Here is a 23,967-nt window from a genome sequence, read left to right as displayed (position 1 = left end):
ACTGCTGGAGACGGAAGCCTGTTTTACTTCTCTGTTTCCTTATTTACGCACGTGTTTGTTATCTGTCAACTCCTTAAGGGACAGATTATTTTAGTTTAGTTTCTACTCTACGCCCAATGCCTAAGAATAGTGTCAAGCACATTGCTGGCACCCATGAAATAGTTTCTGAATGAATGAATAAACTCTTTGACAACATTATGCATATTGTGGGAGGCTTGGAAGTGCTAAATTAAACTTTATACCATTCCAGCTTAACACACTGCAACTCACCACATATTCTTGAATAAACTCCACTCTTCTTAAGCAATGAGGAGATCGCATGTATGGGCTTCTAAGCCCTGGCAAGGCACCCAGCACCTCTGCACTTCAGAAGTGTTGAAGCAGATGGTGCCCATGCATCTTTCACTTTTTAAACTTCTGAGATTAGGACGCGGTTCCCGTCCTCAGTGATCACAATGGCAATAATAATGGAAATAGTAACCTCAGGCCAGGGTCAGTGTTACCTCTGGCCAGTGGGTCCAGAAAATTATTATAATTTCAGCCCCAATTTCTGGAATAAGCAATCCCTCCCCAACCCCACAACTAACGTGTAGTCCTGCTTGGAAATGCTGTAAGGACAGAGGTTCCCATCTCGAATACTAGAAGGAGTCTACCCACAGACAGGGGGCAGGTGTCTTTGTACCCCGAGCTCAGTCCTCTGAGTTTCACCTTCCCGAGGTCTCTTCGCTTCAGTTCCTGTTGTCTCACCCCTCGTGGCTCCCAGGAATGACTTACTACCACTTCACTGATCAAGTCCAGATATGAATCACAGACCCATTCCTCACCTTCCCTGACACAGTGGAGACCATCTGGGTCTCTCCAAAGGGCTCTTCCAAACTCTCAGGGAGAGACAGGGAAATAAACACAGCAACTACAGGGAGGCTAAAGAATCAGGCTTACAGAGCCCGAGCCGGCTGTCTTCTGTGCCTTCCAGAAGCTGTTCTTTTCCACCAGCCACCAGGGAGAGCCTGCCTGCAGCTCCAACAGGCTCCCACCATTTCTACAGCCGCCTTCCCTGCACAGGTAAGACCTTCTTCCAAGGTCTCCATCTGCCGCGATGTGGGAGGCACCTTCTCACAACCCACCCCTGGAAACTCCAGCTTCAAACATCTGTGGTCAAGGCTGGGAAGACAGAGCCCCCTTCCATGGCCACTGAAGGCCACTGACCCTCCCAGGGCTGAGGTTCTGTCTGAGGGAACCACCTTCCCCGCTTCGGGTAACCAAGAGCAGCAATGGCCTGGCTATCACGGGAGATGCTGTCCCTCTAGAAGGACTGTGGCTTCGTCTTCACTAGTCCCTCACCGTCCCCACAGCATAACAGGCTAACACCCCCAGCATTCACACAGCAGGATCCACACGCACACGTCATGAGCAGGTGTTTCCGCCAGGAAATTACCATGAACAAGATGGAGGCGAAGTTCACCAAGTAACCTGGGAGACGATCTTTCCAGGTCAGCTTGTCTTCATCATCCTGGGGAGAAACAGGGGAACAGTGACCATCAGATGCCACAAATATCAGATATAGAATGTCTCTCAATTTTCCATAAATGTGAATATTATTAATCATTCGTCACTCTGTTTAGGTATTTTTCTAGTCTGTGATGCCTTACCCTACACATCAACAACAGCCCTCCTCATATTGTGATTTTTAGGTAGCCTGGAAAATCTGCGGTGAAAAGAGGACAATATTTGATTTCAGCCTCATACTGGGCTGAAGTTTCAGTTCAACCACGCATCAGCGGTGCGATCTTCAATGTGTCTCTGAACGTTTCTGACCTTCTATTTCTTCATCTGTAAAGTGGTCACACTCGTGAACCCCATCCTGGCTTATGCACAGGATGGTTTTATCTGTTTCATTTTTATTTTAGTGAGAAGCAGGTGAAAACAAGAGACAGATGACAGATACAAATGACCACAGGGCAGCATCCTAAAACAGATCATCATTTAAATCAAACATCAACCATTGACCTTCGATCCTAAGTGTATAAATTACCCACAATTCTTGTTGTTCAAAGAACCTGTACGTATCGTCATCTGTTTCCTCCAGAACAACTGTTCTCCCCCGGTCACAAATGCAGACAGTTCAAGATGCAGGTTAGGCTGATGCCTTGCTGTCAGTCTGGCTGAGAACCAGACTGGATCCAGGCCACAGGCTGCTCTCCTTGGGACCGCCATATCCCTGCCCACATCCTCCTTCAGCACCCCCTAAGGACCCTCATCTGGTAGGGTGATGCCAACAAGGTATGAGTGGTTAAAACCTCTGCCGATTAATATCCACATAATGTTAGCCCAGGCACCTGATTTATCTGAACTGCAGTTCTTTAAAATTATAATCGATACAGGGTCCTGCTGACACTGTATCAATTCAAGGTTGCTGTGGAGACCATCTGAAGCCACGTTGGGGAGGATGCCAGGAAAATGGCAAAGCCCTCCATGCTGGCGAGGTCGGGGCCCCTGCATTTCTGTAGCGTGTCTGAATCTAAGTCGGCAAGTACAAGTTCCAGGGCCTGCTCGGTTTCTCTCTTCCCTCCTCGCCACGCTTTCAGAACACACCTGATCTAGCTCTAGCAACAGCGCCATCTAGTCTTTGAAAGCCTGTGCTGTAAGCGAAGGGCCTTCTTGGCCTCGAGGGCTTCTTTCTAAAAATCTCTGTGTGCCCACTGTGTGCAAACCTTAGGGCCAGGCACAGTGGGGAGACAGAGAACAGTGGCCATGGTCCCTGCCCCTGGGGGGCTCCCAGTCTAATGAGATGGTGACACCCACACACCAAAAAAGCTTGCCAGTTTGGGAATCCAGGTTATCCTGGGAGTGAGCCTGCGGGGGATTTGAGGAAAGGAATGGTGTGTCTTTCTCATGGCGTGTCTGGAGCTGAGCACAGGGTTGAGCAGGCTTAAAGGGGGGTGGAAATGAGCGTTAAGGCTGCAGTCATTCGGTAACGAGCGCTTTCATTTACTCGTGATGTCAACAGGGATGCTCGGTTCCTCCTAGACCCTGATAGGATCAGGTCTCCAGACTCTGTGCCCAACAGACTTTCTATCACACAATGAGAACAAGGTCACTGCAGGTCGTGACCATGCACAGGTGGAACTATAAAAACCTATTACTATTAGGACTGAAGTGAGTCTTCCAAATGAGGCCAAACATCAAAAGGGACTAGCATGCCTTTCTCTTTTCTTCCAGTATTCATTCTTAGTTTCACTCACACTAGTGGTATTTTCCTTTAAGATTCTGATGAGGAAAACTGAAGACGGGCAGGTAGATGATAACTCCGTAGGGAATATGAAAAGAAGTAGAGGGGTGTGTGGTGGAGCTCGTCCCGAGGCCTCTCTCACTACAATTAAGGTTTGGATGACTCTGACTCTTTTCCTGCTCTCTGGCCTGGGGATGAAAGGTTCTGCCTCAAAGATCAGCAAACCGGGTGTGCTCAGAAATACCAGCGGTGTGGAGGGAAGGAACTCCAGTTACCGGTTCTGTGTCACCAGTTCCTCCCCAGTGGGGCTCCCTGAGTGGCGAGCAGGGCAAGGAGAGGTAAAAAAAAACCTGTGCTTGGCCCGTGAAATGAGAAATGGAAATGGAAAGGGCGAGAAAGCAGTCAGTAAGGATGAGCCCAAGCTCAGAGTGGTCCTCAGGGACGAGACGGACAGTCCTGGAAGAAATGGGGGGAAGGGAAATACAAGCAGACAGCAGGAAACATGGCCCCAGATGAAACGGGCTCAGAAACGGGCTCATCGCAGAGGATGACTAATGAACCCAAGGGAGGGGCCCGGCGGCTGAGATGTTTTAGCTAAGGTTCCTGCCAGGTGTCGTCCACCTTCTTCAGGCCAGGGACCAAGCGGGATGAGGTGTCTTCAGACCAGCCTCTACCCCGCAGTGACAACTCCGTCCTGGAGAATGAGTCTTGGTTCTGTTCTACTCAACGAACGTGGTCTGAGCGCCTGGGATGGGCCGGGCTCTGTGCTGGATGCGGAGGACACAGAGGGGAGAAGTCTCTGCCCTGCCCAGAAGGAGCTCCGTTGCCACCCACAAAACACGGAGAAGGATTTCAGAGCTCATCCTCGTAAGGAAGGTGGCGTCATTACTTTGCATAAAAATGAGGCATAACTAAAATGCAACTGAATTCGATGTCCTCTCAAAGCAACTATATACATGTTCTGGTATTTGCTGAAAAATCACTCTCCACCCACGTTTACACCAAAGAGCCCTTTTTTCTAGAAGTGATAGCTTCCAACATACACACAGTTCTCCTACATTCAGACACTTTCCAAACACAAGCGCTGAGAGAACACAGAGATTACGGACTGCCTTCCAAGCTCCCGAAGTTACTAGTAAAGATGACAGTGAGTCAGGTGGCCTTTATGTATAATAACTGGCTCTGGTAACAGAAGCTAATTAGAACCTCCAGTCACTGGCACATGAAAGACGTGCAGATACATGGCAAAATACCATCCAGTTAACTACGCTCTGCGTGAAAGTCACATGACCAGTTTATGAGATGGCAGAAGAAAAGTAGAACCTGGAACCAGAACTTCTGAATTCAACTCTTGGTTCTAATACTGACTAGTCAAGTGACCTTGGGAAATTCCCAGAACCTCCATTTCCTCATCTGTAAAGTAATTACATTCCTTATCTGTAGAATGTATAAATGGTAACATCTATTGCACCAAATTGCTATGCGTTTTATATTAATTAACCAACCCGAATTGGGAGGGGCCAAGCCAGTGCACCTGCAAACACAGGTAAGCGAGAACTCTCAGCCCCTCCCTCTCCTTTTAACACAGAGATGATAACACTTGTCCCACCGACGTGGCAGAGGTCATGTGCGGTCCCATGGTTGAACGCCTGGGAGAGAGCTTTGTCAACTCTAAGGCTTCACACAAAATCAAGGTCTCATCAGCTTCACGATAATTTAAGAAGCAGGTGGTTAGGAAGCACTCGGCTAATTCACCATTGTTAAGCCATGAGCCTAGCTGTCGTCCTTGCTCGCGTCCTTGTCCCTGGACTACGGCTCCCACTTCTGAGTCTCCAAACAGGAAGCAGCACGACGACACTCACATAAAACCACACAAGTGGCCTTTTGACAAACTGAATGGCTGGAAATGCAATCACTGTGAACGCAGTAGATGAGACTACTATTCAAGCAAACCCCTTGGAGGGCAACCTTGAAAAGTGGCCCATCATCCCTGAGTTGGTATTTTTTTCAATTAAGGTATGAATTTACATATAGTAAAATTCACCTTTATTAGTGTGCAGTTCTGCGAGTTTAGATAAACACGTATGTACTGTCATATAACCATGACCACAATCAAGATACAGGACCATCACCCCCTCAATACTGCCCGCGTGTCTCTCTGTGGTCCATCACCTCCCTTAATCTCCAGCTCCTGGCAAGCCCTGTTCTCTGCCCCTTTAGCGTTGCCTTTTCCAAAATGTCATGGAAGTAAATTCACACAGTCTGGACCCTTCTGAGTCTCACTTGGTGCACTTCGTGCACTCTTCTCACTGAGTGCACTGCGTCTGGGATTCACCCCTGCTGCAGTCCCAGAAATGTGTTCCTTCTTATGGCTGAGTACTATTTCACTGTACGGACGTGCCATGTTTCATTTAACCACCCCTGGCTGACACATGTTTGGATTGCTTCCAGTTGTTGGCAATTATGAAGAAAGCTGTTGGAAGTATTTCTGTCCTGGTTTTGGTGTGAGTATAGGTTTTAGGGAAATACCAAGTAGTGGAAATGCTGAATCATGGGTTGAGTGTATATCTGGTTTATAAGCAACCGCCAGACTGTTTTCCAAAACGGCCGTGCTATTTTTGCATTTTCACCAGGAACATATGAGAATTCCTTCTTCTACTTTCTTTGCTTTAAATAAACTTTTCTATTTTAGGATAGTTTTAGATTTACAGAAAAGCTTCAAAGACGGTACAGGGTATGTGTGTGAGTGTGTGCATATATGTGTGTGTGTGTGTGTGTGTGTGTGTGTATACACACACGCACACACACACACTCTGCACCCAGTTTTCCTATTACGTTAGTATGAGTACATTTTTTGCAACCAATGAACCAATTTTGTACATTATTATGAATTAAAGTTCACACTTGATTTGGATTTTCTTAGTTTTCACTTAATATCCCCTTTCTGCTCCAGTCCCATCCAAGATTCCACATTATATTTAACCACCAAGTCTTCTTAGGCAACTCTAGACTATGACGGCTTCTCAGGCTTTTCTTGTTGTTGACGACCTTGTCATTTTTGAGAAGCATTGGTCACGGATTTTGCAGAATTTTCTTCATTATGGGCTTGTCTGAAGTTTTTCCCCTAATTAGACTGAAGTTATGGGTTTGGGACAGGAAGACCACAGAGGTAAAGTATCATTTTCATCTCATCATATCAAAGGAACAGGCTAGAATATGACCTGTCACTCATGATGTTAACCTTGATCGCTTGGTGGAGGTAAGTGTTCGTCAGGTTTCCCTGCTGTAAAGTTACTCTTTGCCCCCCTTCTCACACTTTACTCTTCAGAAGGAAGTCGCTATGTACAGCCCACATTTAAGGGGTAGGGAGTTATAGCCCACCTCCTTGATGGGGTAGTATCTGCAGATTCCCTCAAGCTTTTAATCCAGATTTTTATAACATTTTAGATTTACTTAAAGCAGGGCTGTAGAAAAGAGATGCTCAGTTACACCAATGTTAAACCAATGCAGACTGCTCTGAACTCAGTAAAGGTCAATGAAGACGATAAATGCCTACTGCTCAGGAAGCATCATGCCTGGGACAGCACTGGATTTGGGCTTCAAAGGAAACCAGCCATGGTCCTCTTTCTTTGGGGAAGGCTACAAGGGTCAGGAAGCCAAGCACCATCATCATCACCTGCCTTACCCCCTCCAGCTAATAATCAGAGGGTTGTGAATAGATAGGCTCTGGTTTCCATTAGAACGTTCAGACATTGAGCCTCTGTTCCTGCAAATATTTGGGGGGCAGTATCAAGGAGAGGGAAAAATGGTGCATTTGGAAATACAAGACCAGGGCTTCATCCCTGTCTCTACCTCTTTATTAGCTGAGAAACCTTGGGCATATTATCTAATTTCTCTGTGCCCTCATAATCTCATCTTCAATCAGACAACTGGTAAACCTGCCCTACTGAGCACTCAGTGAGTACACGACATGTGTGATAGTACTGGGAAAATTGTAAGTTCTGTATAACTGTGACTTATTACTACTCCTGTTTCTATGCAGGAAGCATTCACCGAACATCAAAAGTGTACCCTGCATTGTTCTGGCACTAGGCACTGCGGATACGGAGAAGAATAGTTCACATTCTTTGCTCTTAGGGAATGCCCCAATCACTAAAAGAAACTGAGAAAGACAAACACAAATTATGAGATGATATGACACATGTCATGGGAACACAGAGGAGCGAGTAACTACCTGCCTAGAGGGAGAAGGGAAAACTTCAAAGATGAAGAGACATTTTACTTGTGATTAAAGAATAAGAGTTTTCCAGGATGGGGACTTCCCTGGTGGGGCAGTGGTTAAGAATCCTCCTGCCAATGCAGGGACACAGGTTCAAGCCCTGGTCCGGGAAGATCTCACATGCCGCGGGGCAACTAAGCCCGTGCGCCACAACTACTGAGCCTGCGCTCTAGAGCCCGCGAGCCACAACTACTGAAGCCCGCGCACCTAGAGTCTGTGCTCCGCAGCAAGAGAAACCACTGCAATGAGAAACCCGCGCATCACAACGAAGAGTAGCCCCCGCTGGCCACAACTGGAGAAAGCCCACGCACAGCAATGAAGACCCAATGCAGCCAAAAATAATTAATAAAAAAAAAAAAGTTTTCCAGGATGAAAAGAGAGATGAAGGTATTCCAGAGAAAGTGCCAGGTGCAATAGCTCTGAGCTGTCATAACGCATCGTAGCGCACAGCACTATCCAGTGGGTCAGGGTAACGGGGGTAGAGTGTAGACAGCAGCAGAGTTTAGGCAGGGGAGAAGGTTAGCTCACTGACCTTCCTGTCTCAGCTGGGGAGATGTCCCTCCTCTCCTGTTGACAGCCAGTCTCTCCACCTTTCCTTCGGATCTCATACTTTGCTCAAGGATTTCACTCCTTCTTACCTTGAACCACCCTTTAGCGTGCACCTTGAGACATCAGAACAAATTTCCGGGCTCCACCCTCAGAGATTCCGATCCAGTAGATCTGGAGCGGGCCTGAGAATCTGCATTTCTAACAAGTTTCCAGGCAATGCTGGTGCTGGTGATACTGCTGATCAGGGGATCAGACTGTGGTAACCACACTCTTAAACCATCTCCTTCCCGCTGGGCATTGCCGTGCAGCCTATAAGCACACAAACAGTAAGAGCTACCACTTTAAATTGCTTATGATGTGACTGGCCATCAGCTACGTGTCTGAGACATCTCTCATTTAATTCTTGCAATAACCCTTGAAGTTATATTATCCCCATTCTATAGCCAGCGGACGTGAGCTCCGAAAGGTTAAGGAACTTGGTCACAAGCTAATGAGTTGCAGCTCCAGAGTCTAGCGTGTCTGAGTCCATGCTTGCATTCACCAGCCTCCTATGTGAGGCTGCCTCTTCAGGGCTCTGCCAGCGAAAAAAATAAGTGGACCAAAGAGTAGCCACAACATAGGAAGGAAACTAGAAGAGTATTGCCACCAAAGCCTGGGGAGGGAAGGTTCAGGAAGTGGACGCACGTTTTCTTAACACATCAAGTGAGTTAAGACCGTGAAGCGCCCATTAGAATTTGCCATGAAGGTCATCTGTGACCTGTGAGAAGGTTTCAGAGGAATATGGGGGCAAAAACAACGACGGGAAAGTGGATGGAAGGGGAGGAGAGAGGGAGCTGCCGTAGTCTACTTTCTTAAGAAGCTTTGGGAACAAAGCGTTGAGCTGAGTTCAGTACTAGTACACCCCGTCGCCATACCCTCTTCCTGGCTACAACACTGGCTTTACTGACCACCCACGTGTCGAGGATCACAGATCTTTATCTCCAGCTCAGAGCTCTCAGCAGAGCTCCCAACTCCTCTGTCCAACTGCTTAGTGGACATCTTCAGTGGGATGTCCCAAGCTCAAAATGTCCCCAAAGAATGAATCAACTCACCCCTTAAACCTCCCTCGTCTCCTTTTATATTCCCTAACTCAGTGAACTGAACCTGTGAGCAGACAAAGCCAGAAACCGAGGCATTCACTTGGGCTACTGTCTCCCACACACTCAACTCAACCAGCCTCAAGTCCTACAGAGTCTGTCCCCTTCAACAACGCACCCGCCGTCTGCCATGCCTCTCCTCTCTACCGCCAGTGCCGATGCCACAGGTCAGGCCCTGCACATCTCCAGCCTCGTTACCCTCTATAAATTTTTCTGTAACTGTTGATTTTCTTGCTCCCTCACGGACTGTCAGCTCCAGGAGAGCAGAGGACAGGTTTTATTCATCTCCACATACCTAGCATTTAAGCACAGTGGCAGGTACACAGTGTAAGCTCAATAAATGTGCCATCAATGTGTCTCCTATCAGTTCATGAGCCTCAACTCTGAAAGCAATCTTGGGGACAGTTAACCAGCCTCGCCTGGGTCCCTCTCTGTGCCAGGTGGCAAGCAGGGCATGGCCTGGACACTATTAGAATTCCTGAGGCCAATGGGAGGTGGGAATCTGATGGTTCCTCATGCCTGTCTTCTGGGACACTTCGTCTGCCTTGATTTCCTAAGACAAGGGGTCCAACCATTACAGCAGATGGAGGTCTCCTATCAACCTGGAAGTAAGTGAAGCCAAACCCTGTTCTGGTCAAGGGGAAAAACATGGAGAACTGGGGATGGCAAGGGTGGGCAGTGATAGGGTCTGGGTGGAGAACTAAAGAAAAGTCTTGATCCGGGTTCAACTGTGTCTGAGTAAGGGTCAAATTGCAGTTGCTTGTTCCGGTGTCATTATCAAGGATATAAGCTCTCAAGGTTGACAATCATCACTCCCGAGTTTCTGTGCCAGCTGCCTCCATGATGGGTCAGCTTGGGCCTGGCTGGTTGGAGGAGACAAAAATACATGGGAGATGTGGAGGATGGTGGATCGAGAAGGGGTGAAACACTCGGAAGAACGGGATGATGGGAAGAAGTGCAAGGTACTTTTCCACTGGAGGGTCCTTGGGACACTGTCAGAGACGAGAATCCAGGAAGACCCAGGGACTCCTGGGCTCTGGGAGCAGGTGAGGGGCCACTGCGTGGTCTGCTGTGTGGCTGCAGGTCTCAGGGTTAATGAACTTTATGCATTTTCATTTCTCAGGCCCGCTGAGAGCATCCCTTTGTGTGGGGGACCCCTCAGCACAGTTTCAGAGGAGGATTAATAATTGAGGCAGCCAATGTCATAAATTCAGCCACTCCCAGGATGGCAGGTGTTAGAGGGCGGAGATGGAATTCAGGCCACTTCCACTAAATAAAAGCTATAAACTGGTAGGAGTTATGCTGTAAATTTCTGGAGCCCACCAGACATATGTTAAATAAAACAAAGAAGAAAAAGATAGTGAGGTTCAGGGCTGGGGCCAGCCATCTGTGAAATGGGACCATAAAATTGCATTTGTGAAAAAAAATTCTTTGCTCATTTATTGGCTTTCTCTCCTTCTCCTCATTCCCTTTTTCTTCCTCCTCGCTAGAGCTGGGCATCCCATCAACCTGGTTAGAAGAGCCAGTGGTGCCCCAGGAGCCTCTCAGTGTCTAGACTGGAGGCAGCCGCCTGGGTTGGATTCCCAGCTTTTGAGCTTATTGATTCTGTGACCTCAGGCGTAGTGCCAATTTCTCTGCATCTCAATTTCTTCATCCCTAGAAAAGAGATCAAAAAGAGTACCCACCATACAAGATTGCTGCCGGGAAGATGAAATGAGGTGACACGTGGCAATGTGCCTAAAACTGTGCCTGGCACAGGTACCTGGCAGCTACACACAAGCGTAGGTAACCCAACACTTGTTACCTAATGTCACCATCACCATCATTATTGTTTCATCCACCACGGGCCCTGGCCCTAAGCGGGACACATTAAGTGAAGTTTCCTTGTCAAAGTGACATGGAAATCCCAAGTTCAATTTGGGCAATGCTTCCTACGGCACAGATCCGGGGGCCACTCTTCCTGTTCCGAAGCCACATAACTGTCCTGTGTGACCTGGTCCCACTCTGCCCTCAGACACAGCTGTTCAATGCTCCCTCTGCTGGCTGAGTCTTCAAGACCCCTCACAAACAGCATCTACTCTAGAAACAGAGATCCCACCAACTTCACCACCTTCTCTCTCTCTCTAGTTCTCTCTCCTAAAATAGCTCCTCCTCCAGAAGTCTTCACGGCCTGATCACAAAAGTGAGGCCAGCATTGGACTGCACATCCCTCCCCTTCACTGACCCTGGGTCCCCCTGCAACTCCTGTCACCATGATATCAGTCCCCGGCATGGCGTTGGTCCTCACAGCCCAAGCACACACAGCCTCTTGGGCTGAGAACCTCCAGGTCCTACCCCTCAGCCCTGTGGGCTTACCTGACCCCCAGAGTCATCTAGAGATAGAGACAGACTTTTGGGAAGGGCCTCAACCTAGGAAGGCAATCCTGGCAAAGGAGTACAAGGCAGTCACGTGGCACGGCACCAAAGGCTACAGGCATGGATGAAGCCCAGGGCAGAACGCAGTGTAATTTGTGGCTCAGATGGAAAACATTCTTTATTCCTCCCACGGCTGGTATTTTAGCAGACACAGACACACAGACTCTGGTTCCCTCCCTCCCCTCCTGAGGTCCAGCCTGCTTACTCTGCGCTCCCTCTGCCCTCCCAGACGGCTTGCTGTTTCCCTTCTTCTGTTTCCCAGCAGGCAGCCTTGGCCTTCCTAGGTTCCAGTACTAGGCTGGGCGTCTCTCCCTCCCTTACCCCAATCCCAATTGTCCTATCGGGTGCCCAGCCTGGATTCGGAGACTGCAGACACCCCCTCGCCGCTCACTCTCTGAAGGGGACCCCCTTTCATATTGTGGTAGTGGAAAAACGGGCCACAGACAGGCTGCCTCTAACAACGTATGAGAGCGCAGGGCAGCCAAGTCATTGCCCCTCTCCAGACCTCCTTGCCTGTGAAAGGAGGAGGCTGGGCCAAAGCCATCATCACCCTCTGCGAGTACCATATGCCTGAAGCCTTAACCTATGACCTTATCTAGAACATCACACAAAGACCGAAGCCAAATGACCATGGACTCAGGGGGTGGAATACATCTAACCCCAATGCCGCAGCCTCCGAGGCTCTGACATGACCTGGACTCTGGCCCCTCTCGAGCCTCATTTCCGACCATTCAATCCCTTCTTACTCCATTCCAGCCACACCGGCTTCCTTCTTGTTCCTGTTCACTGAACATGACAAGCTCAAGACCTTGATAAGATTTCTCCTCTTCTACCTCTTTACCCAGCTGGGTCCTCTGCTCCGTTCTCAAATTCTAGCATCGCCCCTCCAATGAGGTCTTTCCCGAGGCCCCTGCCCATCCCCTGGCCCTTATTATTCTCTCTCACCACTATCACTATCTGAAGTTATCTCATGTATTTATTTATCTTCTCTCCACCTCCTTTAGGGAAACAGAAGCTCCATGAGGACAGGGAACCTCTGTGTGTAGCTCCCCACTGGACCTCCAGTGCTGAGATCAGCCTGGCTCGTGGAATGCGTTTGCAGGTGTGGCTCAGTGGGTGAGTACTGACTTGGAAGCAACAGCCTAGCTCATCTAGGTGCAGTGTTTAGTCTCTGGTGGGTCAAATCTAGTTTCACACAGGAAGAGCCCACAAAACAAATTTGTGCCCCTGCTTTGGGTTACGATGCACTAGTGCCAAAACCTAAGGAGAAAATGCAGGTAGTTCATGGTAGCCTTTCCACACTTTAAGAATAATAGTCAAATGCATGTCCTATTCACAACAGCCAAGACATGGAAACAACCTAAATGTCCATCAACAGATGAATGGATAAAGAAGATGTGGTACATGTATACAATGGAATATTACTCGGCCATAAAAAAGAACAAAATAATGTCGTTTGCAGCCATATGGATACAACTAGAGATTACCATACTAAGTAAGTCAGAAAGAGAAAGAGAAATACCACATGATATCACTTATCTGTGGAATCTAAAATATGACACAAATGAACCTATCTATGAAACAGAAACAGAATCAGGGACAGAGAACAGACTGGTGGTTGCCAAGGGGGAGGGGTGGGGGGGTAGAAAGGGATGGTTTGGGAGTTTGGGATTAGCAGATGCAAACTAGTATATATAGGATGGATAAACAACAAGGTCCTACTGTATAGCACAGGGAACTATATCCAATCTCCTGGGATAAACCATAATGGAAGAGAGTATTTTTTAAAAAGAATGCATATATATGTACACCTGAGTCACTTTGCAGTACATACGGCAGTAATTAACTGAGTCACTTTGCTGTACAGCAGTAATTAACATAACATGGTAATTCAACTATACTTCAATACAAAATAAATTTAAAAAGATAGTCAAGTACACGTCCCACGGGCATGTGCCGATAAGGACAGCATTTTGCAAGCAAAACGATACAGGGAAGAGTATCAGTCTGAGTGGTACTCAGCTGTGCTCCGACCCACCCCCTGCCTCTAGGCAAGGAGGGCATTGCCATCCCGGGCTCGCTATGAAGACCCGTGACAGAGACCCTTCCGTCACTGAGCTCCTTCTGGCGTGTCTTGTCCTTTCAGGTCACACACTATTTCTCAGTCTCACCAACAAGCCTCCAGCTTCAATGTGGGGCCTTCTCCTTACGTTCTAGCCCACGGAATGGAAAACTGACCTGTAGAACGTTTGTTTACAAATTTGAAGTTGTTCATGAAATCCCCCCTTTTTCTTGCTCTCTTCAGGAGCAATACTTGTAATTCCAATTTTTTTCCTACTAAACAGATATGGAAGGAAATCCACGGCCCTGCATCCCTCTCTGCGTCTATTCCCTCTGTACCACAATGATGCTCTAAGGGGGTAGCCACACCTTACCGTGCTGGGGGGCCTGGGGAAGAAGCAGGCCGTGAGCCCTGGAGGACAGAAAGAAGAGAGCTGGTGGCCCAGCCCCCAGCAGAGGCTCAGACCACAAAGAGGACAGGCTGCCGCTGTGCAAGGGGGAGGTTTTGGAACAGGACGTCCAGGGCAATGTCACCGGTTCCCACATTGGCAGCTCGTCAGCATCACTTAGGGGACTTCTCAAAACACTCTGATTCCTGGCCCGGCCCCACATCTACTAAATCAGAATCTTGGGGGTGACAGAATCTGTTTTTGAAAATGCTTTATGGGTGATGCTACAGCTCAGCCCAATTAGGGAAATCCTGTTCTTGGAGACTCGCCCCCTCCCCTGCTGTGCTTGCTCCAGGGCCCGTATTCCTGTGGCTTGTCCCTCTGTGAACAGATTCTTCAAGAGGAGCTCACAGGGTAGAAACAAGCCTGGAGACAATCCCTCATGTGCTGCGTGGGCACAGAATTCCTCACATCGGCGGCATTGCCGGCCCCCATCCACGCCCCTCTCCCAGCCCCATCCGCAAGCCGGTTGTGGGGCTAGAGCGGCGCTGATCACGCTCGAGTCCAGGGGAAACCTTCAGGCCTCCTGTGCTGTCCCGGTAGCTCAAGGAGTCAGAAGGCAAGAACTGAGGGCAGGAGCATTGCCTGGTCACCGTCCACGCTTGGGGCCAACAGCCAAGGCGCACTTCGATTATCAAACCAGTCGTTTGACCTGTCACACAAGCCTGGACAGCATCTCATTACCTCACTTAATTTATGCAGCTATCTTACATATCGTGCATTTACTGGGCTTTAAAATTCCCCACTATGCACAAAGCACCTTACAGGGTACCTGTTAAGAGATGCTCACCGCCCTCCACTCAAAGCAGACGTGTGAAAAAAATGACATCAAGGGCTTCCCTGGTGGTGCGGTGGTTGAGAGTCCGCCTGCCGATGCAGGGGACGCGGGTTCGTGCCCCGGTCCGGGAGGATCCCACATGCCGCGGAGCGGCTGGGGCCATGAGCCGTGGCCGCTGAGCCCGCGTGTCCGGAGCCTGTGCTCCACAACAGGAGAGGCCACAACAGTGAGAGGCCCGCGTACCACAAAAAAAAAAAAAAAGATTATTATGCCCTTGGAAGATTTCACCTGCAAAGGAATAAATCACGAACCTCGCCAATATCCATGTGTTTTGGCCAGAAGAGTAAGGACGCTTTGTCCCTTGTTCTGTTACAACATCCATCAGTTCTGGCCTCCGCCATGGTCAGACCTGTCACTGTGATACCACCGGTAGGCAGTTAGACAATACACAACTGAAACAGTGTTTGTTTTTCACTAGGACTGCATAGGAAACACATTTTCAGCAACTTGCAGCAACAGTTAACTGGCAAGAAGACACTGTCATTAATTCTCCTCAGGGTGTTTGGTGATGCTGAATGCCGCCAGCAGGCAACGTCTGGTTTTGGTTTGGTTTCAGATTTTGTTAACTGACAGAGAAGAGTGGTTTGTTGCTCTTCCTCTTCATTAAAAAGAAGGGCTGGGACAAACGGAAGGGGACCCCAACAAGGAAAACCGGGTAAGACGTGCAGAAGCACTTCCTGGATCTTCCTCAAACCTGGGGTTCCCCGGTCAAGGGAGGAGGCCTCCACCATCCTTCAGAAGAAGAGTCATCTCCAAAGCACTTCCTGGAGACACAGCCAGAGCCATCGTAACTTACATACACCGTTCACTAACCCGTTCTGAAACTAATAAGTGAAATAATCCCTGAAAGGGGTCGTTCGTTCCCCGCACACTGTAGGTGAGGCGAGATCCTGCCCCAGCCACGCATGCCTTTTCTTGGGGTCCAGGGCTCTCCTTGGCCAGGAATCAGCTCTGTCCTGCCAGGCTGAGGACACCCTGGCCAGAGCCAGGACAGTGACAGAGTCCGTCCTCAGCACGGTCAGCTTCAGCTGGGTTCAACAGCTCCAGGCACAGAGAGGGAAGTGTGGCCAAAGAGAGGAAGAAAAATCCAGAAAGGGGAGGATGTGGGGAAGGATGGATGCTCTGTGGCTGGATGTGCAGGTGGTCCCTGCTTGGTCTCCCCCTCGGTCATGGTCGCCCCCTGGGGCCCGGGGCGAGGCTGTGCACAGAGGAGGCTACTGAACGGGCTCAGGGCGTGCAGGCCACGGCCTGGGAGGGCGGATCCGGCCTCCACGAACCCAACTCGGGCCCCAGCCTGGGAGGGCGGATCCGGCCTCCACGAACCCAACTCGGGCCCCAGCGGCTGCTGCGTGTGACTACCTACCCCGCTGCGGGGCGAGAAAGGGAAGGACAGCAGAACCCCCCACCGATGCACCTCCCAGAACTCATCCTGTCCCCTCTCCACACACAGACTTTGTCATCATCCCCCTCTAGCCCTCTGTTCAGCTGAGCTCTGAGGATTTATTCTTGACCCTCAAAAGGGGTTATGATATATTAATAGGCTGGTGAGGTGAAGCTTCTCAGATGTCACTGGTGTGGTGGCCCTACCTGCCCAGGCAACTGAGAAGGGGCCCTGGCAAGTCCTGTTACGATAATTTTATAAACATCTACTGTGTTCCAGGGACTGTGCTATGGCCTTTGTGCTCCAGGACTGTCAGTGCTGTGACAGAGACAGAGGGGTAGACAGTCACAGTGCAGTGGAGCAGTTGCTAGGATGTGGCCATGCCCAGGATGCTGTGGGAGCCTGGTGGAGAAGCTCCCAACTGCTGCGTCTTTGTAAAAGATTCAGGAAAATGCATGTGTGAGTGCTTATGTGTAAGTGTGTACACACACGCACCATCATGCTTGGTGCTCTGGGCGTGCCCCAGAACAATGACTCTACCTAGCTGGGGTAGTGGTCCAAGACTGGTAGTTCTACCCATCTCCTCGTCCATCCACCCCCTCATCCATCCATCCACCCCCTCGTCCATCCACCCCCTCGTCCATCCACCCCCTCATCCATCCATCCATCCATCCACCCCCTCATCCATCCATCCATCCATCCACCCCCTCATCCATCCACCCCCTCATCCATCCATCCATCCATCCACCCCCTCATCCATCCATCCATCCATCCACCCCCTCATCCATCCACCCCCTCATCCATCCACCCCCTCATCCATCCACCCCCTCGTCCATCCACCCCCTCATCCATCCATCCACCCCCTCGTCCATCCACCCCCTCATCCATCCCTCCATCCATCCACCCCCTCATCCATCCACCCCCTCATCCATCCACCCCCTCGTCCATCCACCCCCTCATCCATCCATCCATCCATCCACCCCCTCATCCATCCATCCATCCATCCACCCCCTCGTCCATCCACCCCCTCGTCCATCCACCCCCTCATCCATCCATCCATCCATCCACCCCCTCGTCCATCCACCCCCTCGTCCATCCACCCCCCTCATCCATCCACCCCCTCATCCATCCACCCATCCATCCATCCATCCTTTACTGTGTGCTTACTAAGTTACAGGTACTTTGCAGGATTCTTTATGTATCTGATCTCATTCATTCCTCCCAATAACTTTATGAGATAGGAATTATTAGTGCTATTTTATACCCAAAGAAATTAGGATCCAAGAAGGTTAGTTACTTGACAGGGGTTACACTAGTGCCCTAGTATACAGCTGAGCTGGGATTTTAATCCAGATCTGAATAATTCCAACCTAATGGGTTTTTTTAGCTCTTCTGCATTCCCCATACTGTGTTTCAGAAAATTGTATTTTTCAGGTATTTGCAGATGTTCCACACGGACAAACTTTCTTTTTTAGGATTGTAATGGCCAAGACATACCAGAGGCTCGGAGAAGTCCTATAGTACCTTTGTTTAATCCAGCATTCACAGATTCCACTGGTCATGGAACTTCTTTGGTAACAAACTAGCCAGTTCCAAGGTAGTCTGAGAAAAGTTGCTTGACCCCCTTACCTGACCTAGGCTCCTGACCTAGGACTCCTGCCCCCAGCAAGGTATTTTTTCCTTCTGCCAACAAAGAATGGCCTGACCTTCAGCCAATGAACAATCCATCCCCTTGCAGCTCTGTGATGCTCTCCTTCCACAGACCCTTCACCTCTGTCCTCTCCCCGCACATCTGTATGAGGGTAAAGGGCCCAGGAGACTGTGCAGAAGTGACAGGTTTGGTCTGCAAGTCAGCGCTGCACGCACACTGGAACCTTCTCATCCCACCTCCCGGCTCGGAGCCGTAAGCGGTTACTGGCCCAGGACGAGAACCCATCTTCCTGGTGGTTCTCGCCTTATTCCCCACCGCAGACTCTCCTGCGGGGCTGTCCAGACAACAGCCTCGCTTTCTACACTCGGTCTCTCCATTCCCAGCTTCAGCTTCGGGAGAGGAGTTATCTGGACTTATCTCGCGAGTTTCTCTTTCCATCCTTCTCACAGTTCTCTCTTTCTCTGAAAAAAGAGACAAGACAGGCAGGACCAACGTAGGCATGAGCACCCCAGGCTCAGAAGGGATTCTACTTGCTGCCCCATAGAGACCGGGCCCTGCCTCTCCCCACCCAGAGCCAGGAACCAGGGCCCAAGGGTGACACGGTGACGTGTCGGCCTGGGGGAACCTCCCTCCCCCATCCTGCGGTTGGCCCACGTTCCCACCCCCCGCCTCCCCCTGAGAGTCAGCGCACATCATCTCCTCGGGCTCCAGGCCCTGACTCACTGCAGTGCCTTGAAGTCACGGCCTGGGAATCTGCAGCCTCAGCTGCTCCAACCAGGCCCGCTCCTCTGCACCACAGGGGCCAGCCGCCTCCCTGCTGTCCGCTAGCGGACTGTCTTTTCCAATGAGCTCAAGTCATCCCGAATGTGTAACCCCAAGAGGGGCTGGAGGTGGCCTCCAGAACGTGCACAGGGCATCCCTTTACCTAGTGAACAAAATGCACAGCTGAACACGTGAGCTGCACTCCCCCGGGTCTCACCAGTATCCATCCTTCTCCAGGTCCCAGGAAGAGGCAACCAGGGCTCCCTGGGACCCCACACAAGCCAGAACCGAATTGAAGGGTGATGCATTACATGTTGATTGCTTCTGATACAGAACCAGAACAGTGAAGATTGAGGCTGAGATGGAGAAGGGAAATCTACCTCCCCCAAAATAGCAGGCAACCCAGAAGAAAGCTACTAGGATAACAAATGCCCGATGGAAACCAGGATATCATCCTCTCTTCCTCTCTCTTCCTCTCCCTTTCCATCCTTTTTTACCATGTAGTCAATAAATATGGATGGGAGAGAAGGAGGGAAGACAAAAGGGCAGGAAAGAAAGCCTCAACTTCTCCTGTCTGGGGGCGTCCCTGCTGTGCTCTTTTCTCGCGCTCCTTCTTGAGTCTGGGGAGAAAAATACCAGGCAGTTACCCCAGGGCTGCCCTAGAGTTGCAGGCTCGGTGTCGCCACTGGTTGGTGTTAAGGACACATTCTTGAAGTGAGGTTCTAGCCCCAGCTCTGCAACTGATTTGCTCTGTGACCATTCGTGAGCCAGAAGGAAAAAAAATATTAAGTTCCTCACCAAATTTCACCTTGAAAAGTAAAATGATTTTCAGAACTATGCTCATTAGTATATCATCTCCTTTTTACCCCCAAAGTTTCCGGTTCCCCCCAACGCGGGCCACTGATATGTTGTCTAGTGAAAACCCTTCGGTGGTTGTGTGGTAAAGAATTAACCTCAACCAAAGAGAGGTCAGGCCTTCGCCCTCAGCTCCTGGGAGGTGATCTCCAGGCTCTTAGAATGCCACACCTGATGGGAGTGTCTTTGTTTGCCTGGGGGATTTGGCCACCAGTCCAACAATGCGATTTATGATGGGGGTCTCTGGGCCACGTCGTATCAGTTCTACCCCCAGATGGGCCAGAGACTCAAGGACAGCCATGCAGATGGCACGTAATTAAGCCCCAATAAAAACTCCAGACACCAGAGCTCAGGGGGTTCCCTGGCTGCCAATTCTTTGCATCATCACACACTGCTGCTGGGAAAGGTACACCGTCCTGACGTCATGGGGAGAGGACGGTGGTGCTCTGTGCATGGTACTTTCTTGAACTCCACCCATGAGCTTATTCCTTGGCTGATGTCAACCTGTATCCCTTCCCTCTAATAAACCATAACTGCGAGTATAATATTTTTCAACAAATACTTCTAGCGAGTTACCAAGCCCAAGGATAGCCTTGTGGACCCCCGAACCTGCAACTGGTGTCAGAAGTGAGAGTGGTCTCACGCAGGTCAGGCCTCCTAACTTTACACTTGGCTGACTCTTCCCAGTTGGCCTTGACTTTTACGGCAGATAATATTAATAGATTAGTAGGTGATGCCTCCACTGGTAGAGGCTTTCTGAAACTAGTGGTCTGTTAAACTGACTTCAAGAAGACTCTTCATTCGTGAAGCGATTGTACAGACATCCTTAAACCTAGTAACCAGCTTTTAGAATTGTGTAAATCCAAGCACAGATTGCCATGGTTCCAGGATTGCAAGTCTGGGGAGTACTGATAATCCTTATTAGAGGCAGCAGCTAGGAGCTCGACAAACTTCCTCCACGCGCCCTCAGCACTTAGTCTGCGCTGCTGATATATACTCTGTTTTCTGCTCTTTTTGATTATCTGTGTGTCTTGGTGCACACGAGACGGGGAGCTCCGTGAGAGCAGTGATTGCATCTTACTTATCTTGTGCTTTCTGGAAGTCAAGGCACCCAGTAATGCACAAAACATTTGATGAATTGAATTAGATTCGCTGATCTTTCCAAGACGGTAAGCAGTTGTGTCTGTGCACAAGTGGTTATTATTGTCCCATAAACATGTTCTCTTCACACTGTGAGGCTACATAAAATTTTACAGGTCTCCTATTCCTACCTAAGAAGATATCCAAAAGGAAAAATCGACAGGGGCGGCGGAGCACAGAACCACAAACTCACGTGGGATTGCGGAGATCTGTGTTCCACGGACAGCCTCAAATTCCTTGGTGGTCACACGACCTTAGACAAGTCCCTTGACCTAAGGACTAGGTCTTCTCACCTGTGAGACACTGAGAAACACTGTGCCCTCTGGGCGCCCACAGATGTCAGGAGGTAATGAGTATAAAGCTCATACCATCACAAGTTCAGATTCCACAGACATCTTCTGAGCATCTACCACCTGTCAGATACCGTAAAAGGCACTTGCACACCATTGTTTCGTCCCATTAAGTCCTCGTATTCTGGTATTGAAGGTACTAATGGGTGGGTGCAGAGGACACAAGACTGGCCAGGAGTTAGCTGATAATTATTGAAATTGGGTGAGGAAGGATGAAGGTGCATTCTATTATTTCCTCTATTTTTTGGGTGTGTTTGACGTGTTCTAATAAAACACGTTTTAAACAATCCTCTTGGCGACAATGTGAAGCGGGTCTGACGAGTCCCATGTTACCCGTGGGAAACCGAGGCTCAGCTGAGGAGACGTGTGGGTTCCACGGGATGCTGAAGGTGGATGTGGGTCTAGGAGCCAGGCTCCAGCTTCCATGCAATTTCCCACCTCCCCGCCCACCGAGCTCTCCATCTCTGGGGAGACAACGGGCCTGCGTGGCTGGCACCGGCTCACTCAGAAACAGGTTACTTGCCTCAGGAAGGGGCTCTTGGAAGGTCTAGGTTTTCTTCCAGGTGGATCATTGCAAAAAAGTCAAGAGAGGGCTTCCGTGGTGGCACAGTGGTTGAGAATCTGCCTGCCAATGCAGGGAACATGGGTTCGAGTCCTGGTCTGGGAAGATCCCACGTGCCATGGAGCAACTAAGCCCCTGCACCACAACTACTGAGCCTGCGCTCTACAGCCCACGAACCACAACTACTGAGCCCATGAGCCACAACTACTGAAGCCCGTGTGCCACAACTACTGAAGCTCACATGCCTAGAGCCCATGCTCCGCAACAAGAGAAGCCACCGCAATGAGAAGCCTGCGAACTACAATGAAGAGTAGCCCCCGCTCGCCACAACTGGAGAAAGCCCGCGTGCAGCAACGAAGACCCAAAAATAAATGAATAAATAAATAAATTTATATTAAAAAAAGTCAAGAGATGAGAGAAACAGCTTTCCACCTTTCTTTCCTGCACCAAGGACGCCTTTCCACACTTCATTAGAGAAATTCAAGGAATGTGGGGACTCCTCAAAGGCACCACCATCATCCGTGAGCATCTGCTGAGTCCCCAGGGCACTGGGCAGGCATTGCTGGAGATTCCACAGGTGTGTGACACACAGGCCTGCCCCTCAGCAACTTCCTCAGATCTGCTCGTGATATGTTTTAATTTATTAGCTAACAGTACAAAGAGACAAAAATATCACCACAGTAGTCTTCACCCTCAAAAGGATTTGCTCTAGAATGGAGAAAGAGGTCTGCCCATCGCTTCTGCAAAGGAAGAACTGTGTGTGCGTGTGTGTGTGTGTGCGTGTGTGTGTGTGTGTGTGTGTGTGTGTGTGTGTCAAGGCAGGGGGCAGATGGAGCTGAGCAAAAAGAAACACATTTCTCAAAGGCCACCCTCGGGACGTGCCTGTCTGCAGCTCTGGGGTTGTGCAGCTTTGCATTCGTTTGGAAGTTCAACCCTGGGATGTATACAGTCTTCCCCAAATAACCCGTGAAGGGAAAAATAACAGAGCGTAAGTGACACCCACGGAACTCAAAAGCATGGAGACATAGTCAACTGTTTTCTTTACTCTGATCATAGTTTGCCAAAGCCCATGTGCTAGAAATCTCTCTGTTCAAGGAAAATCACCAACTGGGTTGTGTTTGCTCATCCCGCGTTTTAACTTTTTCTCAAGTTCTTGCAGCCACACATCGGATGGCCCAAGCAGAAGACACCAGCGAGCGTGGAAAGCATCGCCCATCACCTCTCCAACCTCAGAAACTCCCAGTGGTGCCTACCGTGTGATAAGCCACTTCACACATTACACCGGGGGTCTCCTCCTGGCTGGGGGCTGGCAGGGACAGTCCCTAAAGGTCCCCTCCACTCTTCCACTCTTGAGTTCTACCTTGCCTTCTAAGTCAATGAACTCTTCAAGCCATGCCTGGATTCTCCATGTGCCAAGTTCTCCGTGGCCTCGCCGGGGTTGTCAAGAACCAAGGGACCATCCGCAGAGCAAGAGCTGAACCCGTGACCATGCCCACCCCCCTCTAATCCAAGGACATGTAGACATATATCAACTTTAAGATGCGGCACAAAAGTCAAAGCTAAGCTCTGTAACTATGGTCCTTTGCGAGGCACAAGGTGCTGTCGGCGCCTTCTCGGGGGCGGGAGCTCTTCATGCCCCATGCGTGGGGAAAGATCACAGAGGCCTGGCAGCATTCTGCACTCTGCCCTTCTGAACACTCTAGATGAAAAGCAGAGGTCTTGCCAGTGTGGAGTCACGCATCTATAATCTAAGGTGCACCGAAGACTGCCAGCAGCCATCAGAGGCTAGGAGAGAAGCATGGGATGGCTTCTCCCTCCAGAAGGACCTAATATGCCGACATCTTGATTTTGCACTCTGGCTTCCTGACCTGTGAAAGAATGAACTTCTGTTGTTCTAAACCAAAAAAAAAGGAAAGCAGAGGCCTTGGGTTAAAGAATTAATTCCTCTGCAACCATGCTTCCGTTCAGGTCAGGCCTGTGCCTAGTGTGGAAGATCCCTGACGTCAGCTACCGGGTGTAAGGGAGTCTGCTTTTTTTTTAATTTTAATTTTTTTATTGAAGTATAGTTGATTTAAAATGTTGTACCAATCTCTGCTGTACAGCTAAGTGACTCGGTTATACACATACAGACATTCTTTTTTTTATATTCTTTTCCATTAGGGTTTATCCCAGGAGACTGGACATAGTTCCCTGTGCTCTACAGCAGGACCTTGTAGTTCATCCATTCTAAATGTTATAGTTTGCATCTACCAACCCCAAACTCCCAGTCCACCCCTCCCCCACCCCCTTGGCAACCACAAGTCTGATCTC

At 49.6% G+C, this 23,967-nt stretch overlaps 1 protein-coding gene across 4 annotated transcripts in view; it reads right to left on the bottom strand.

Annotated features, from left to right (window-relative positions):
* The window catches only part of ANO2 (anoctamin 2), a 339,121-nt gene that overhangs the window by 87,915 nt on the left and 227,239 nt on the right, over positions 1 to 23,967 (bottom strand). For all 4 annotated transcript variants that reach the window (XM_033867162.2, XM_033867161.1, XM_033867163.1 and 1 more), the window contains one exon: positions 1,436 to 1,510. In XM_033867162.2, the coding sequence (XP_033723053.1) occupies positions 1,436 to 1,510 (75 nt within the window). The remainder of the gene's footprint in view (positions 1 to 1,435; positions 1,511 to 23,967) is intronic.

The sequence above is a fragment of the Tursiops truncatus genome, chromosome 11, assembly GCF_011762595.2.
Source record: "Tursiops truncatus isolate mTurTru1 chromosome 11, mTurTru1.mat.Y, whole genome shotgun sequence".
NCBI lineage: Eukaryota > Metazoa > Chordata > Mammalia > Artiodactyla > Delphinidae > Tursiops > Tursiops truncatus.
This window is presented reverse-complemented; position numbering and strand designations above follow the sequence as displayed.